This window comes from Stegostoma tigrinum, chromosome 29 (genome assembly GCF_030684315.1).
Source record: "Stegostoma tigrinum isolate sSteTig4 chromosome 29, sSteTig4.hap1, whole genome shotgun sequence".
Taxonomy (NCBI): Eukaryota; Metazoa; Chordata; class Chondrichthyes; order Orectolobiformes; family Stegostomatidae; genus Stegostoma; species Stegostoma tigrinum.
The window spans coordinates 43,666,679-43,686,589 of NC_081382.1; the positions used below are offsets into that span (position 1 = coordinate 43,666,679).

The window sequence follows — 19,911 nt, forward strand, 5'->3', positions numbered from 1 at the left end:
AGGTGACACAAGAAATAGCGTGTGCAGTTTTGGGCTCATCAAAAGGAAGAATGCATCTTCTACGGAGAGTGTGCACTGGGAATTCATCAGACTCATTCATTAGAGTGGCAGGTTTGCCTTATGAGGAAAGACTGAAGAGATTGAGTCTGTATTTCTTAGAGTTTTGAACAATGAGACAGGATTAGGATTATTCCACGGCACAACATCGTGGGCTGAAGGGCCTGTACTGTGCTGTACTTTTCTATGTTCTATCTTATTGAAATGTACAAGATTCTCACAAGGTATAACGGGGGATACGTGGCCAGGATAGTTCCCCCGGCTGGTGAATCTAGAACAAGGTAGCAAAGTCTCAGGATAAAGGCTGTTTAAGATGGAGATGAGGTGGTTTCTCCTCAGTCAAAGGGTGCTGGATCTTTGGAATCCTCTGCCCTTTAAAGCTGTGGAAGCTCAGCCATTGATTTTGAATTCTAAAGCACAGAGATATTGAGGAAAACTGGCAGGGAGGTAGATGATCAGCCATGACCAAATTGGATTGCCTACTCCTATTCCTATGTGCTCCAAAACAATATTTTGTAGTGGTATCAGCTGAGAACCCTTTAAGCAGGGAAAGGGATTGGGTTATCCAAAAAAAAAACTTTGAAAAGTTATTTTATTATACAAATTTTACTGTGGAGAGGAATTATCCTACGTTCCCTGTTAAAACCATCCCCCCTCCCCCCAACAAACACTGAGCCATCCACTAAAGCACTGTTGGTACTGACCTTGAGATCATTGTGGACAGCATGACCAACTAACACTCTGCCTTCCAAGATTTCTGCAACCTCCTTCTGCACAACTTTGAAGTCTTCACCTAAAAGTAAAGCCAAAGCCAGGTCAAAAATGGTCAAATCAGTTTCAAATATACACAAGGGATAATGACTCTTACTCTACAAGTTCAAATATTCACATCAGAGTAAAATACTACAGATGCTAAACAAGATATAAAGATGTAAAGTGCTGGAAATACTCAGCATTGTCAGCACTATGGAGAAAGAAACAAAACTGAATTTGAATTAGGACACTTATTAACAAGAAGTTCAATATCAATAATTGTGACTGTCGCTTCCTGACCATGTTGCTGACAATGTCAATGTGGGATCTTATCATCTTTTCCCTAATCTGGAATTATCCTCACCAAACTGCCTAAATCTCCTCACTCTCTTTTATTTCATCATCCCATTTGAGTGACAAAAGAAAAGCACAGGCTCATTTATCTTCTCAGTTGTTCCTTCCATACACAACCCAGAACTTTTGCTTCAAAGGCATTTTATAAAATCTTTTGTTACTTCGCTTTCTGTGCTTGACTGATTTCCTTCATACTACCTCAACTTCCTAATCTTTTTTGATTACCTGTCTGAACAGCTTCATTTTATCACCTTATGAACCTCAAACTTGACACCTGGAAAACCTCATTTTAATTTCAATTAATTTTCTCATTTCACAACTCTCAGCACTTGCTCCTCCCTTTAACCTTACTTGGGAATAAAGCTACTGTGTATCCTGATCACCTGATAACCAATAACGAAACAGCACTTTTAGTAAAATATCCCAAATTACCTTATAGAAGCATTAAAATTAGACAGAAGCCATATAACCAGATATCAGGATTCCACTCCAGGAGTGGAGATCAATGTCTGGCCACACAATAGATCATAATGGATGTCTTAAAAGGAAGAAGGAAAGGCAGAGGGGTTGGGGGAAGAGTATTCCAGAGATCAGGGCTCAGGCAGCTGCAAGGATGGCCAGTAAGAGCACAGCAAATAAAGTAAGAGATGGACAAGATACCAGAATTGGAGAAGCACAGACAGTTTTTTGTTGCATACTCCAGGGAGGTGGGTGTCACTGGCTGGACCAGCGTTTATTGCCCATCTCTAATTACCCTTGAGAAAGCAGTTGTGATCTACATTTGTGAGCTGAAGTCCATGTGCTGTAGGTAGATCCAATGCAATTGGTTAGGGTTTTTTTTTTGGGAGGGCGGGGTGTTCTTCCAGAATTTTGACCTAGCGATACTGAGAAAATAGTGATATATTTCAAAGACATGATTGTGATTTGCTTGGAGGGGAACATGCAGGGGCTGGTGTTCCCAAGTATGTGCCACCCTTGTCCTTGCAGATGCGAGTGATTGTAGGTTTGGAAGATACTGTTTTAAGGAACCTTGGTGAACTTCAACAGTGCACCTTATGAATGACATACACTACTGCTGAGTGTCGGTGGAGGGGGGGAACTGGATGTGGTACCAATCAAGCAGACTGCTGTGTTCCAGATAGTGTCACGTTTGAGTGTTGTTAGGGCTGCCCTCATGAAAGCAAGTGGTGAATATTCCATCATACTCCTGACTTGTGGGTATGGCTTTGGGGAGTATCAGATAACTGGACTGATAGTGCAGAATGTTTCCCTGCTGTAATGTCTTTGAAATTCTCCGCTATTCTGATGCACTTGTTAATTTAGGTATTCACTTATCTCCTTTCCAATGACCCACCAAAATCTTTTTTTTGAAATTTTTGAATAAATATTTTAAAATTACAGATTCAAGACAAAATCTCACCATTCTTCAGGTCAGCTGGTCGTATTCCGCTCACCCAGGTCCTGTAATCTGTCACTTTTTCTGTTGGTTTCACATATTTGTCGTAAATGCATTTTCCAAATTGGTTCACAATGGATACACGTGCAAGAATGCTGTCCACTTTATCTGAACCCACACCAACCATCTCACAGTCCATTGCCACAGCTTTGGTGAGTCTGTGAAAACAGCCAGCACAATTTATCCAGACAGACAGACAGTCCTTAGGGTCTCAGTCACCATGTTTTAGTTTGAAGGACTCCCAAAGAGCAGCAGCACCTCAAGGAAACTAAATCCACCCAAACACTACAAACCTGGGCCCAACCAGCATCAGGTTACGTACATAGTAAAGCTCCTTCTAGTCTGTTAAACTGAAAGTAAAGCTCCTCTACATGGTCCCCATCAAACACATCCAGGACAGGGACAGCATGGGATTCGAGACAGTAAGGTTCGTCGATTAGATCTGGGCAGGTCCGGGACTGATGTCCTAGAGGGGTGTTCACTACTGAGTGGCTGGTGAGGCTTTAAACTAAAATGGCAGGGGGTATAGGAATCGATGCATGGAGTCAGAGGAATGGGAATCGAAGAAGAATAAACAGAAATGGGGAATAAGAAAAGTGACTGGCAGAGAAATCAAGGGCCAGGATCAAATAGGAACACAGTAGAAAATAATGGGAATGGGACGGGTAATATTAAAAAGGCAAGCCTTAAGGCTTTTTGCACTAATGTGTGGAACACTCACAATAAACTGGATGAATTCATTGTGCACTTGGAAAACACTAGCAGAAACAGAAAATTGCTGGAAAATCTCAGCAGGTCTGGCAGCATGTGAAGAGAAATCAGTTAACCTTTCGGGTCCAGTGACCCTTTAGAACGGAAGCATCCGCAGTTCTTTTATTCTCCACTTGGAAACCAGTGGCAAGATCAGACAGAGTCAGCATGGATTTATGAAAGGAAAATCATGCATGACAAATCTACTGGAATTCTTTGAGGATGCAATAAGTAGAGTGGATTGGGGTGGGGGGGGGGGAAGCAAGTCAGTAGATATGGTTTATTTGAACTTTTCACAAAGTCTTATATAAGAGGTTAAAATGTAAAATTAAAGCTGATGGAATCGGGGATAGTGTATTGAGATGGGCAGAAAACTGGCTAGCAGACAAGAAACAAAGACTTGGAATAAATAGATCTTTAAGTGAAAGGCAGGTACTGACCAGTGGGGTACCACAGAAATCAGTGCTAGGACCCCAGCTATTCACAATATATGCTAGCTAAATGAAGGAACTAAACATAATACCTCAAAATCTGCAGGTGACACAAAACTGGGTGGATGGGTGAACTGCGAGGAGGATGCAGAGATGCTGCAGTGCGATTTGGACAGGCTGAGTGAGTGGGCAAATGCTTGGCAGATGCAGAATAACGTGGATAAATGTGAGGGTATCCACTTTAGTTTTAAAGAAAAGTAAGGCAGATTATTATTTGAATGGCTATGAACAGAGAGCATTGTACTAAGACCCTTGTATACCAGTCATTGAGATCAAGTGTTTAGGTACAGCACATAGTAAGGGCGGCAATTGATATGTTGGCCTTCATAACAAGAGGATTTGAGTTATACCAAATAAACTGCAGCAGTTCAAGAAGGCAGCTCACCACCACCACATGGGGAATTATGTTTGGGTAATAAATGCTGGCCAAGCCAGGGATGTCTTGCTGCAGTTGTACAGAACATTGATGAGACCACAGCTGGAATATTGTGCACAGTTTTGTCTCCTTAAGAAGGATGTTCTTGCTCTAGAGGGTGTGCAGCAAAGGTTTGCCAGGCTGATTCTGGAGATGGCAGGACTGATGTATGAGAGGCTCAATCAGTTCGGATTCTATTTGTTTGAGTTCAGAAGTTTTGTGGGGGTGGGGGTGGAATCTCATAGAAACCTACAAAATCTTAACAGATCTGCACAAAGTTGCAGGAAAGATGTTCCTGTTAGCGGGGATATTCCAGAACCAGGAAGTCACAGTCAAAGGATACGGGGTAAACAATTTAGGTCTGAATTGAGGTGCAACGTCTTCACCTGGAGACTGGTAAACCTTTGGAATTTGCTACTAGAGAAAGCACTCAAGGCCAAAACACCATGTTTTCAAGAAGGAGTAGAATATAGCACTAGGGTCTAAAGGGACCAAAGGATATGGGGAAAAGCAGAACAGGCTATTGAGTTGTAAGATCAGCCATTATTGTAATAAATGGTGCAGCAAGCTCAAAGGGTTTGAATGGCCTACTCCTGCTCCTATTTTCTACACCATCTACATCAAACACTCACTCCCAGGACAGGTACTGCATGGGATTAGATATGGAGTAACACTTTCTCTACTCTGTCCGCATTGATACAGCTGTCAGTTAACAAATGAAGTGCGGTTGCTGACTACCTACCCCTGGAAGGCTCCATCTTTAACCAGCACCTGTTCTAAGCTGTGTACTGCAGAGTGTGGCTTCCCTGTTGTTTGTGCTATCTGCTGCCGAGCAACACTTGCAGCTTCAGGTCCCATTGCAGCTTCTATATCATCTGGATCGACATCATCAAACCAGATATCAGGCCTGTTGGAGAAAAGAGAAGAAGGAAGCTGCATTAAGATCAACACTGATCCTGCATCTAAGTACAGTACACTAAACTAACCCCACTCCCCAAAATAGTTGTTACAGATGGAACGGCATTTCAAAATTTTGTATTTATACAGCATCTTTAAGACAGTAAAACACACAAGGTAATTCAAAGTGTCATCAAGCAACGCTTCCCTCTCAAATTCTAGAGCTTATGATCCAGACTGCTAATGAAAGGATAATTTGAACTGAAAATACTGAATGGCCAGAAACAGAGTTGCAGAGATCTCTCAAGGGCTTTCAAAATTAATTCAGGAAATCTGGACATCCCTGGCTTGGCCAGCATTTATTACCCAAACATAATTCCCCATGTGGTGGTGGTGAGCTGCCTTCTTGAACTGCTGCAGTTTATTTGGTATAACTCTCAATGCCTTTTGGGAGGGAATTCCAGGATTTTATCCGCTCACATTGAAGGAACATTGATATATTTTCAAGTGAGGATGGTGAGTAGCTTGGAGAGGGTGGTGTTGCCATGTGTCTGCTGTCCTTGATATTCTGCTCTTGGGTTTGGATGGGAAACGTTCATCCTGGAGACCAGTTACTAGTGGTGTACCGCAAGGGTCAGTGTTGGGTCCACTGCTGTTTGTCATTTGTATAAATGACCTGGATGAAGGTGTAGAAGGATGGGTTAGTAAATTTGCAGACGACACTAAGGTCGGTGGAGTTGTGGATAGTGATGAAGGATGCTGTAGATTGCAGAGACACATAGATAAGCTGCAGAGCTGGGCTGAGAGGTGGCAAATCGAGTTTAATGCAGACAAGTGTGAGGTGATGCACTTTGGTAGGAGTAACCGGAAGGCAAAGTACTGGGCTAATTGTAAGATTCTTAGTAGTGTAGATGAGCAGAGAGATCTCGGTGTCCACGTACACAGATCCTTGAAAGTTGCCACCCAGGTTGACAGGGCTATTAAGGCGGCATACAGTGTTTTAGCTTTTATTAATAGAGGAATCGAGTTCCTGAACCAAGAGGTTATGGTGAAGCTGTACAAAACTCTGGTGCGGCCGCACTTGGAGTATTGTGTACAGTTCTGGTCACCACATTATAAGGAGGATGTGGAAGCTTTGGAAAGGGTGCAGAGGAGATTTACTAGGATGTTGCCTGGTATGGAGGGAAGGTCTTACGAGGAAAGGCTGAGGGACTAGAGGCTGTTTTCATTAGAGAGAAGAAGGTTGAGAGGTGACTTAATTGAAACATATAAAATAATCAGAGGGTTAGATAGGGTGGATAGGGAGAGCCTTTTTCCTAGGATGGTGATGGCGAGCACGAGGGGGCATAGCTTTAAATTGAGGGGTGATAGATATAGGACAGATGTCAGAGGTAGTTTCTTTACTCGGAGAGTAGTAAGGGAATGGAATGCTTTGCCTACAACGGTAGTAGATTTGCCAACTTTAGGTACATTTAAGTCGTCTTTGGATAAGCATATGGACGTACATGGAATAGTGTAGGTTAGATGGGCTTGAGATCGGTATGACAGGTCGGCACAACATCGAGGGCCGAAGGGCCTGTGCTGTTATGTTCTATGTGTATCTTGGAGATAGTATACACGCTGCCACTGAGCGTCAATGGTGGAGGGACTGGATGTTTGTTGATTTGATGCCAGTCAAGTGGAGAGTATTCCATCACACTCCTGACTTGTGCCTTTTCGATAGTGGACAGACTTTGGGGATTTAGGAGCTGAATTCTTTGCTGCAGTATTCCTAGCCTCTGACCTGCTCTTGTAGCTACTGCATTAATGTGGGAATCCAGATGAGTTTCCGGTCAATGGTAACTCCCAGGATGTGGGTAGTGGGGGATTCAGTGATGGTAACACCATTGAATGGCAAGAAGTAACTATTATATTCTCCCTAGTCGGAGATGATCATAGGCTAACGCTTATGTGTCGTGAATGTCACTTGCCACCTGGCAGCCCAATCCTGGATACTGTCCAGATCTTGTTGCATTTGAACATGGACTGTTTCTGTATCTGAGGAATCATGAACGGTGCTGAATATTCGGCAATCATCAGCAAACATCCCCACATCTGACCTTATGATGCAGGGAAGGTCATTGATGAAGCAGCTGTAGATGACTGAGCCAAGAACTGCAGCTTCCCAAGCCAGATGAAAATTCAGGTGTCAGTTTAATGTTGGGAGTTGTGGCAATTCTGCACTGGAACAGGGATTTACTATTTTCACTTAGTTCAGATTCTCATAACTAACAGCCAGCCCCTAACTGCAGGCCAAAGCCAAGAACATTAAGTAACCTACTAGACTAACGTGGCCTCAGGAGGTACTCAGAGACTGGCTACCTGAAACAGCCCAGAGGTTTTGAAATGGAGATTTGCCAAAAAGGGCCTGACTTGATTACCTGCAAAAAGCACACAGATCCCTGAGTCACTGAAAACATTATGCTCTGTTATCTGTTCTATTCCATCTCTACAAAATTTTAAACAGATCTGCCTAATCACAATCTGCTCAATTCAGATGACGACAGAATTCTGCAGTAAAGTGGAGGGTTGAGGCAATGAGGAGGGAAACTTCACACAAACTTACTCTGTGAGATTCTCGGTTACTGGTTCAATCCTGGTTCTTTTTTTTCTCCCAGAAATACGTTCTTCTGGACACCTGTGACTGTTCCTTGTTCTCTTTCTTGTGCACTGCAGCATCCCCTGTGTTGTGCTTTCATTAGGTTTCAACTTCTTTCCTTTCTGCAGCACGTGTACAGTTTGAGAGTCCGGCTGGGTATTGCTTTCTGCTCCTTTCTCTGGTTTAACTCCTCGGTGATTCTCCTTCTCCACAACCGATGGTTCCTCTTTTGATCGGATCTTGGATTTACTTTTGGGAACTTTCTTGGTATCAGTTGTCTGATTCATCAGCTGATTAAAATAACAGCCCTTCATATAAGTGAGTGAATCATAGCATATCACAGAATCCCTAGTGTATAATTAGGCCATTCAGCCCATCGGGTCCACACTGATCCTCTGAAGAACATCATATCCAGACCTACCCTCCAACCTATCCCTGTAACCTTGCATTTCCCATGGCTAATCCACATGTCCTGTACATCTTTGGACTACGGGAGGAAACTGGAATAGCCAAGAGGGAAAATCTACACAGACAGGGGGAAGAATGTGCAAACGCTACACAGACCGTCGCCCAAGGCTGGAATCGAACCCGGGTCTCTGGCGCTATGAGGCAGCAGTGCTAACCAATGAGCTGCTGCGCTGCCCTATTCACACACTGCAACAGGAATAAGCAACATGCAAACTATCACCACAGTGGAAACTGATGCGTTGCAATCCCTTTCCCATTCTACCTTCTTCCTAAGAAATGTTACTCCAGAAAATAAACAATTTAGATTCTTGTAGGCAAATAATGAAATGTGACACGGGGTAAGTAGAGACTTTGCAAAGAATGAGTGATTGAGAGCTTCTGGGTGGTTTCCTCATCTTGTGTCAGGATCAGCTATAGACTCACTGAGATAATGGGAACTGCAGATGCTGGAGATTCCAAGATAATAAAATGTGAGGCTGGATGAACACAGCAGGCCAAGCAGCATCTCAGGAGCACAAAAGCTGACGTTTCGGGCCTAGACCCTTCATCAGAGAGGGGGATGGGGGGAGGGAACTGGAATAAATAGGGAGAGAGGGGGAGGCGGACCGAAGATGGAGAGTAAAGAAGATAGGTGGAGAGGGTGTAGGTGGGGAGGTAGGGAGGGGATAGGTCAGTCCAGGGAAGACGGACAGGTCAAGGAGGTGGGATGAGGTTAGTAGGTAGCTGGGGGTGCGGCTTGGGGTGGGAGGAAGGGATGGGTGAGAGGAAGAACCGGTTAGGGAGGCAGAGACAGGTTGGACTGGTTTTGGGATGCAGTGGGTGGGGGGGAAGAGCTGGGCTGGTTGTGTGGTGCAGTGGGGGGAGGGGATGAACTGGGCTGGTTTAGGGATGCAGTGGGGGAAGGGGAGATTTAACCACTCTCTCCGTGACTCCCTTGTTCGCTCCACACTGCCCTCCAACCCCACCACACCCGGCACCTTCCCCTGCAACCGCAGGAAATGCTACACTTGTCCCCACACCTCCTCCCTCACCCCCATCCCAGGCCCCAAGATGACATTCCACATTAAGCAGAGGTTCACCTGCACATCTGCCAATGTGGTATACTGCATCCACTGTACCCGGTGCGGCTTTCTCTACATTGGGGAAACCAAGCGGAGGCTTGGGGACCGCTTTGCAGAACACCTCCGCTCAGTTCGCAACAAACAACTGCACCTCCCAGTCGCAAACCATTTCCACTCTCCCTCCCATTCTCTTGATGACATGTTCATCATGGGCCTCCTGCACTGCCACAATGATGCCACCCGAAGGTTGCAGGAACAGCAACTCATATTCCGCCTGGGAACCCTGCAGCCATATGGTATCAATGTGGACTTCACCAGTTTCAAAATCTCCCCTTCCCCCACTGCATCCCTAAACCAGCCCAGTTCATCCCCTCCCCCCACTGCACCACACAACCAGCCCAGCTCTTCCCCCCCACCCACTGCATCCCAAAACCAGTCCAACCTGTCTCTGCCTCCCTAACCGGTTCTTCCTCTCACCCATCCCTTCCTCCCACCCCAAGCCGCACCCCCAGCTACCTACTAACCTCATCCCACCTCCTTGACCTGTCCGTCTTCCCTGGACTGACCTATCCTTTCCCTACCTCCCCACCTACACCCTCTCCACCTATCTTCTTTACTCTCCATCTTCGGTCCGCCTCCCCCTCTCTCCCTATTTATTCCAGTTCCCTCCCCCCATCCCCCTCTCTGATGAAGGGTCTAGGCCCGAAACGTCAGCTTTTGTGCTCCTGAGATGCTGCTTGGCCTGCTGTGTTCATCCAGCCTCACATTTTATTATATAGACTCACTGATACAGGTTAATCACTGTAACTGGAATAACCCCCATTGTGGGATCGTAAGATGTCAGTGGTCCCCATGGACAGCTTTTCTTTCTCTCCAGCACACTGTTCTCCATTCCTTCATCTGCCCATCAACTGTTCCCTTTCTGTCTAATCTCCATCTCCCATTTACTCCTTGCCCTCATCCTATCTTCAGCATTTGAACCACCTTTCCCTGGCTACAATCAGTTCTGAAAAAAGGTCACTGCACCCAAGATAATGTTTCTGGTTTGTGTCCACAGACACTGCTAGACCTCCTTTGGTTCTCCGTCAATTTGTTTTTGTTCAGGATTAGGGAGACATTTTCAGGATGGCAACAGTGGAGTGCTACAGGGATCAATGCATGGGGTACAATTATAAATAATATATTAATGACTTAGTATTCAGAAAGAAAGCATATACCACAAATATAGGTGGGAACGTAAGTGATGAGGATGATAAAGAATCTGCAGAGGGCTAAAGGCTGGTTAATTGTGTGGGTAAAAACTTGGCAGATTGAATATAATGTGGTTAAAACATGAGATTATGCACTTTGGCAGGAACATTCGAGGAGTTGAATATTATTTAAATGTACAAAAACTACAGAAAGTATCCTTGAGCGCAAAGCACAACTGCTAGCATCCAAGTTGAGCGGGTAACAGGGAAAGCAAATGGAACATTGGACTTGACTTAAAAAAAACATGGAGTTAAATAATATGGAGTAAAATCACTGGTCCCAAAATGTTAACTCTGATTTTGTTCTTCACAGATGCTGCAAGACCTGCTGAGTTTTTCCAACCATTAATTTTTGTTTGTGATTAACATTAGGGAGTTTTTGCTAACCAGTTTTAGTCTCCTTACCCATGGAAAGATATACCGATAGACAGAGGATCTTGATCGGCGCAGGCTTGGAGGGTCGAAGGGCCTGTTCCTGTGCTGTAATTTTCTTTGTCCTTTGTAAAACGGCTTTGAAGGCAGCCCAGAAAAAGGTTCACTGGGTTGAAACATATGGATTCTTATGAAACTCGACAAGGTGGATGTGGAAAGGGTGTTTCCCCTTGTGGGAGAGTCTATGACCAGGAGATACAATCTCAAAGAGGGTACCCATTTCAGACAGAAATGAAGAGGAATTTATTTTCAGAAGTTAGTGAATCTGTGGGATTCTTTACCACAAAGGGCTAGAGGGGCTGGGTGTTTAAATATATTCAAGGCCGATTAACAGATTTTTAATCAGTAAAGGAATCAGAGGTTATAGGGAGAAGGCAGGAAAGTGGAGTTGATGTTTATCAGATCAGCCATGATCGCCTGAAATGGTGGCGTAGGCTCGATGGGCTACTTGTGTGTTCGGGTCTTGCTACCATAACAGTAGAACAATGTTGCCGGGGTTGGAGGGTTTGCGCTATCGGGAGCAGCTGAATAGTTTTGGGGCTATTTTCCCTGGAGTGTCGGAGGCTGAGGGGTGACCTTATAGAAGTTTTATAAAATCACTAGGGGCCTCGATGGGGTGAATAGCCAAGATCTTTTCCGCGAGTGCAGGAGTCCAAAACTAGAGGGGCATAGGTTTAAGGTGAGAGGGGAAAGATTTAAAAGGGACATAAGGGGCAACTTTTTACACACAGAGGGTGGTGCATGTATGGAATGAGCTATCAGAGGAAGGGGTGGAAGTTGGTACAATTCCAACATTTAAAAGGCATCTGGATGGGTACGTGGACAGGAACAGTTCAGAGAGAACAAAAACAAAGTTGCTGGAAAAGCACAGCAGGTCTGGCAGCGTGTGTGGAGGAGAAAACGGAGTTAACGTTTTGGGTCCAGTGACCCTTCCAGGACCCGAAACGTTAACTCCGTTTTCTCCTCCACACATGCTGAGCTTTTCCAGCAACTTTGTTTTCGTTTCTGATTTACAGCATCCTCAGTTCTTATGGTTTTTATTTAGGGTTGAGAGAGATATGGACCAAATACCAGCCAATGGAACTAGATTAATTTAGGTAATCTGGTCAGCATGGACAAGTTGGACCGAAGGGTCTGTTTCCATGCTGTACAGCTCTATGACTCTGAAGAAGAACCTGATGGATTTCAGCCTTTTGTTACCCAGCAAGTACAAGAGGCAAAGTTGCATTTAGGATCCATCAGCAACACGGCAGTTTGCAGAGAATTAAGTTTTGAGTACTTATACTCCAGAATTTAAATAACAGGCAGGAAAACACAACAGCGCTTCATCGGAGGTAGCACTGATGATGTTACCCAGCAGGGTAATGAAATGTCTGTGAACTAACGAACCAGCTCAGCTGAATAAAGTAGAGACAGTAGGAACTGCCGAAGCAGGAGAATCTGAGGTAACAGGCGTAGAGCTGGATGCACACAGCAGGCCAAGCAGCATCAGAGGAGCAGGAAAGCCGATGTTTCGGGTTGAGACAAAAGGGTCTCGACCTGAAACATCGACTTCCCTGCTCCTCTGATGCTGCTTGGCCTGCTGTGTGCATCCAGCTCTACGCCTGTTGTCTCAGAGAATTAAGTATCTATTTCTCCTACTTCTTTATAGAATGCACAACCCACATGTTGTAGTATCCATTCAGCTGTGACCAAAATGCCTGTCTAGCCCAGATTCATGTCTCATTATAAATATACCTCTATCCCACTGACCTTACCCAGTGTGGTCCTGCCCCACACCAACATGATTAACTTGCATCAATCTGAAACAATAACTGTTTCTCTCCATGGATGCAACCTGACAGCAGTTTCAGTTTCTATTTCAGATTCCCTGCATCTGGAGTCTGCTGCTTTTGTGTTATGATTAAAAATTAACATTAACCACTCTCTGGAGCAGTCCAACAGACCATTCTGTTTGTGTGGATCCACTAAGAATTTAAGAAGGGTGACAAATACCACATTCTTAGGGTATCCAGGAATCAGCGATAACTGCAAGCCATGGCAGAGAGTCCCACATCCTGAAAATTTATCTGAAAATAGTTCCAACTATTGTTGCCCCAGACAGGGTTAAGGCAACACTGTCTCTATGATGGACTAATGTGAGATTTCTTCGGTAAGGGAAGGGCAATAATAACATCTAAACATATGAACAAACAGCAAGAGTAGGCCACTCAGCCCTTCAAGCTTGCTCTGTCATTCAATAAGATCATGGCTGATCTGTTTCAAATTTCCTTATCGCCAAAATCTTTGATTCCCTGCCTAAAGAATCTATGCACTGCTGATATATTCAATGGTACTGTCCCCACTGCCTTCTGAGGCAAACAGTCCCAAAGTCTGTCAATACCCAGAAAAAAAGATCATCTGTACCTGACCCTCGTTAATAACCTCCCACCCTGAAGAAACAATCTCTCCAGTTTCAAACACAGGACAATTGCTCATTCAAATGAAATGAGTTAGCCTAAGGCTCTTCCATTTTACATTAGGTCTTGACAAAATGAGCACCAGTGGACCCCTGAGCCTACTCAGTGTTCAATCCAGGCAGAATACCATTGAAAAACAGTAAATGCAAGAAACACAGAGCATGTCAGGCAGCAACCATGCAGAGGGAAAGATAGCGTCTCGTGTCAAGAGACTCCCAACATTGCTCTCTCTCCACAGAAGCTGCCTCACCTTCAGCAATATCCAGCATTGCATCAAACACAACTTTTTAACTTAATCAGCAAAGATTTTCTTTCAAAAAGACATATTTTCCTTCAAGTATTTATTTAAACCTTACCTGACTGAATGCCTTCCAATTGGTGGAGTATTCCACAGCGACTCTAGGAGGCAGTACTGGCCCAGTGTTTTTTTTGGTCATGCCTGAGTCCTTGGCCCAGAACCACCTCTTCTTCCTATTCAATTTCTTTCGGTTGCGCTGCTTTGATGCAGCTGAGGTAACACTGTCCACTGGCAGGTTTGGTTTTACATTGGCCATTGCCTTGTCGTCATCCACTCACTCCTCAAGGACAGATAACCACTCCTACAAACACAGTTCAGTGTATCAACATATACAGCAAGTGGCCATTCACCCATTGTGTCTGTGCTGGCTTTCTACAAGAGCTATCCAAATTAATCCCACTTCCTGCTCTTTCCTCCCAGCCTTGCAGATTTTTCCTTTTGAAATATTAATCCAATTTCACTTAAAAAGTTCTAGTTTAATCTTTCACTAACCTTTGATGCAAAGCATTCCGGATGACAACACTCACTGTGTCAAAAGGAATGCCTGATTTCCCTCTGGTTATCTTGTCAATCGGTCTGTCATAGAGTCGTACAGCACAGAAACAGACCCTTTGGTCCAAACGGTATCCAGAAGAGGCCTCAATGTCCTTTACACCCTCAACAGGACATCCCAACTCTTATACTTAAAAGGTCTGAGCCATGAAGGCAAGTGTGCTATATGAACACAGCAGGCCAGGCAGCAGAAGAGCAGGAAGGCTGATGTTTTGGGTCTGGACCCTTCTTCAGAAATGACCCTTCTAAAGAAGGTCCAGAACCAAAACGTCAGCTTTCCTGCTCCTCTGATGCTGCCTGGCCTGCTGTGTTCATCCAGCTCTACACCTTGCTAACTCAGATTCTACAGCATCGGCAATTCCTACTATCTTTAAGCGTGCTATATGCCTTCCTAATCACCCTGTCTATACGTGACTCAAACTTCAAAGTATTATGTACCTGAACCCCTATGTCTCTGTTCTACAACTGTCCCCAGGGCCCTACTTTTAATTGTTTAATTCCTGCCCTTTGTTTTACTAAAATTAAGTACCTCACATTTATCCAAATTAAACTCCATCTGCCACTCTTCAGCCCATTGACCTAATTGATCAAAATTGGTTATAATCTTAGATAACCTTCTTCACTGTCCACTGTACAATAATTTTGTTGTCACCTACAAACTTACTAACCTATATTCTCATCAAAATCATTTATGTAAATGACAAACAGAAGTGGACCCAGCACCAAACCCTATGCAACGCTGCTGGTCACACGCCTCCAGTTCGAAAAACCGTCACTCACTGTCTCTTGCTGTCAAATCAATTTTGTGTCCACTTGGCAAGCTCATCCTGAATGCTATGTGATCTAACTTTACTAATTAGTCTACCATGCATAACATTGTCAAAGGCTTTAGTAAAGTCCAAGTAAACAACATCTATCACTCTGCCCTCAATCTTCTTGGTTATTTCCTCAAAAAATCCAATCAAGTTTGAGAGACACAATCTTCCCTCATGCAAAACCATGCTGACTATCCTGAATCATTTCTGGTCTCGCCAAATGCATAGTAATCCTTTCAGAATCATCTAAAATTGTAAAGGATGTTGACAAATTGTCTATCTCCCTGGGAATAATTCGCTGGGTAACTGATTATCTGTATACATGGGTGTCTGTACCTGAGTATATGGGGCATGAGAGTCTCAAGTTGTGCCTCTCTGGATCTGTATTGTTCTATGTTTGTTTGTATTTCTATGTGTCTTTATGTGAGATGTATGTTTCTTGGTATCTTTTGCTGTGTGTGTCCTCTTACTATCGACTGTCCTGCCAATGGAAACAGTTTCTCTGTTTTTATTTACGCATGATTTTCAACATATCTACCCTCCACTTAACCTGCTCTGATCTCAGATAAGAAGCCCACCTTCTCTTGTCTCTTCACATTCAATGAAGTCCAATGACAGTGTCCCCTCCCTCAACACTGACCCTCCGACAGTGCCCACTCCCTCAACACTGACCCTCCGACAGTGCAGCGTTCCCTCAGCACTGACCCTCCGACAGTGCCCCCTGCTCCTGGCAATGTTCCAGTAAATTGTATCTGTACCCACCCAAGGTTTTACATTCTTCCTGAAATGCATCCTTCCTAACTCTAATCCATCCAACCAAATCCATTTTCAGTTCTGATTTCAATGATTAAACTCCAGAACAAAACCGGCCAAAACAGAATTCAAAATAAAACTACTGAAATTTAATTATTTCATTCCATTACTAATTAAAAGGATTGCTTTCCTACAATGTCTTATAAATGCTTCAGAACACCTGAAAGTTTTGTAACATGGAAAATGCAATGGCATTTTGCTTAGAGCATAATCTCAAACAGCAATGCAAAAGCGACGTGATATTCTGTCTAACAATGTTCCCGAGCAACAAATATTGTTCAGGATACTGGACACATCTGACCACCCCAAAACAATATCAAGTTGTCAACATTTACAAGAGAGTTCAGACAGAACACGTACAAGCAAATTACTGTAGATGCCGGAATGTGTGCACAAAACAGAAAATGCTGGAGACCACAATGGGTCAGGCAGCATCCATAAAGAATAAGACAGCATGGACCGCAGATGCTGGAGTGAGAGACAATACAGTGTGGTGCTGGAGGACACAGAGGAGCAGAAGGATAAATGTTTCGGGTCAGGACCGTTCTTCGGAAGGGGGAGAGCTAGGAAATAAATAGAGGAGGGTGGGCTGGAAAAAAATCAGTGAGCGCAGGTAGGGAGTGTGGGAATTGGTCAGTGGGATGGGTGGAGCAGGTAGAGAGGAGAGATTATGGGCAGGTAGTGTCGTCAAGGAAGTAAGGATGAAAGGGAAAGTTGGGCATGGGATGAGGCTGGGGGGTGGGGAGATTTTAAAACGAGTGAATTTTATGTTCAGACGAAGAGCCATTTAGATTCGAAAAATCAACTTGCTTTCACTCCATGGATATTGCCTGACCCACTGAGCGCTCCGGCATTTTATTTTTCAGTACAGATACACCACAGTTAGAATCTCATCAAGACAACAACAGTTGGGCGGCGCTCCCTCAGCACTGACCCTCCAACAGTGCCCACTCCCTCAGCACTGACCCTCCGACAGTGCCCACTCCCTCAGCACTGACCCTCCGACAGTGCCCGCTCCCTCAGCACTGACCCTCCGACAGTGCCCACTCCCTCAGCACTGACACTCCAACAATGCCCGCTCCCTCAGCACTGAACCTCCGACAGTGCCCACTTCCTCAGCACTGACCCTCCGACAGTGCCCGCTCCCTCAGCACTGACCCTCCGACAGTGCGGCGCTCCCTCAGCACTGACCCTCCGACAGTGCCCCCTCCCTCAGCACTGACCCTCCGACAGTGCCCCCTCCCTCAGCACTGACCCTCCGACAGTGCCCACTCCCTCAGCACTGACCCTCCGACAGTGCCCACTCCCTCAGCACTGACCCTCCGACAGTGCCCACTTCCTCAGCACTGACCCTCCGACAGTGCCCACTTCCTCAGCACTGACCCTCCGACAGTGCCCACTTCCTCAGCACTGACCCTCCGACAGTGCCCACTCCCTCAGCACTGACCCTCCGACAGTGCCCACTCCCTCAGCACTGAACCTCCGACAGTGCCCACTTCCTCAGCACTGACCCTCCGACAGTGCCCACTCCCTCAGCACTGACCCTCCGACAGTGCCCGCTCCCTCAGCACTGACCCTCCGACAGTGCCAGCTCCCTCAGCACTGACCCTCCGACAGTGCCCGCTCCCTCAGCACTGACCCTCCGACAGTGCGGCGCTCCCTCAGCACTGACCCTCCGACAGTGCCCACTTCCTCAGCACTGACCCTCCGACAGTGCCCACTCCCTCAGCACTGACCCTCCGACAGCGCCCGCTCCCTCAGCACTGAACGTCCACGCGTGCTCCAAGACCGGAAGCAGTTCCGCTGCCATACCGCTCCGACCGGAAACTGATTTTTGATCCGTGCTTTTGGTCCCCCCCCAACTCCCTTTTCCCGCAAGAATTGATGATCCACAGTGAGAATGGGATCTGAATCAGGAATCGATCTGCCAGGGGATCGGGTCTGCCTGAATTCCGGAGTGGTATCGGCTGGAGCCTGTGCAGACCCGTATCCGGGTCCCGTCGCCATGGGAAACGCGGCCTGCAGCGCCCTGGAGCCTCTCCTCCCAAAGTCAGAACGTGGCCTGAACTGAGCTTTATCAGGATTCACCAAAACCCCGCTGCTTTACATTTCACTTTTCTATCTGTAAAGCTGAAACAGATTCTTTCATTTTCAATGATTAGTGGATTTGAATTTTAATGTCCCTCTAGTCCTCACGCTCTTTGGCACTGCACCTTTTTGTTTACATTCCCTGTTTTTTTTCCTGATGCCAAAATTTGCTGCCCTACCTTTCTCAATTAAATTCTTTCTTCCCACTCTGTGTCTCTATTTACATTCCCATGTGTTGATTTGTGTCACTTTCAATGTCAGCCATCACCCTCAATATCACCTCCAAGTTTAGTACTACTGGCAAATTTGGAATTTTGTTCCATATACCAATGTTCAGCTCAATCAAAACAAAAGGTTCAAGCACAGACCTTTGGGAAACACCATGTTTTCCACATTCACTCTGTTTACTCACTTAGAATAAGTCACTTTTTACCAAATTTAACCCTTGTTATCCATGAGCCTTGGTCTTGTGGCCAGCATTTTATTTGGTACTTTAGCGAACGGCTTTATCAACCTTCCTGTAGACAACACCCAATACATTTCCTTCTTCAAACTCCCTCAGATTGGCCTGTCAACAGAGCAGCACTCCCTCACTACTAACCCTAATTAAAGGAAGGAGAGGGCTTGAAAATACAAAATGTAGCATGCACAGCAAAAGGATATTGAAGCATTGCAGGCTACTTATTTGAAATACAATACCCAGACTGGGACAAGAAGGGAACGAGTGAGAAAACTTAGAAAATCAGCAGCAAGTGGAGTAAATGGCCAAAATTAAATGCTCTTTACTTGAATGCAGTTTGCATTGATAATAATCAAAACTCATAAACAGCAGAGATGGAGATTAAGGGGTATAATGTCATAAACTATCACAAAAGCATAGCAACTGGGAAATAGATGCTGAGAATTAAATGTTCAGGGTATATGACTTTTCAAATGTAAGGCAGGAAGGGAAGGATGGTGCATGAGATGGAATAAATATGAAAAGAAGAAATGATCTTTGATTGTAAGTTGTGGAATCCATTTGTGTGGATCTAATAAATAACAAGGGGAAGAAGATATTAGTTGGGGAGACGGTCGCTAGATCTAAAACAGTAACTGTGCTGTAGGACAGAATTAGTCAGGCGACTTGCAAAAAATCAATCATGGTGACTTTAATCTTCGTGTAAATTGACAAAGTGAAATTGGCAGAGGTAACCATGAGGAAGAACTCAAAGTGTATCCAGGACAGTTTTCAAAAACAACATATGGATATAATCAGGGATCAGACCATTCTGTATGTGTTAATATGTTAAGAAGGATACGTTATCTCAGAGTAAAAAGATGCCGTCAAAAATAAAAGCCATAACATGGTAGAATTTAGTATTCAGTTTGACAGTGTCAATTTGAGAGTGAGTAATATGAATCAGAAACACTGTGCTAAACATAAATAAGGGTAATTACAAAGGAACGAGGGTGGAGTTAACTGGAGTTAAATAGCATCAACAGTCGAGGGATGGTGGTTGATGTTGAATAAATGGTCCATGACTCTCAACAAAGGTGTGAGGAAGATGGATTCTAGGAAGGGAATAAACCCCCCACAGTTAACCAAAGGAATTTCAGGATAATATCAAGTTGAAAGAAAAAAGCGTACAATGTGATAAAGATTGCTTCCGAGAAAGAGGATTGGGAAAGTTTTGAAAACCTGTAATAAGACAAACAAAAAAAGTCAGAGAAAATAAATTTACAAGTAATATCAAAATGGACAGCAAGAGCATCTTTAATTATATAAAAAAGAAGTGACCAAAGTGAACATAGACCCTTTAGGAAATGGCCAAGGAGTTGCATAAATATTTTGTGCCAATCTTCATGGTAGAAGACACTAATA

At 44.6% G+C, this 19,911-nt stretch overlaps 1 protein-coding gene across 8 annotated transcripts in view; it reads right to left on the reverse strand.

Annotated features, from left to right (window-relative positions):
* The window catches only part of rexo4 (REX4 homolog, 3'-5' exonuclease), a 202,371-nt gene that overhangs the window by 4,420 nt on the left and 178,040 nt on the right, over positions 1-19,911 (reverse strand). For 5 of the 8 annotated variants that reach the window (XM_059638332.1, XM_059638331.1, XM_059638328.1 and 2 more), the window contains exons 2-6: positions 13,838-14,080; positions 7,779-8,101; positions 5,019-5,183; positions 2,585-2,778; positions 762-850 (exon numbers count right to left, since the gene is read on the reverse strand). In XM_059638332.1, coding sequence (XP_059494315.1) covers positions 762-850; positions 2,585-2,778; positions 5,019-5,183; positions 7,779-8,101; positions 13,838-14,035 — 969 coding nt within the window. In that variant the 5' untranslated portion in view covers positions 14,036-14,080. Of the gene's footprint in view, positions 1-761; positions 851-2,584; positions 2,779-5,018; positions 5,184-7,778; positions 8,102-13,837; positions 14,081-14,271; positions 14,452-17,663; positions 17,828-19,911 lie in introns of those variants that run through there. The other 3 variants (XM_059638325.1, XM_059638326.1, XM_059638329.1) reach the window with 3 other exon arrangements.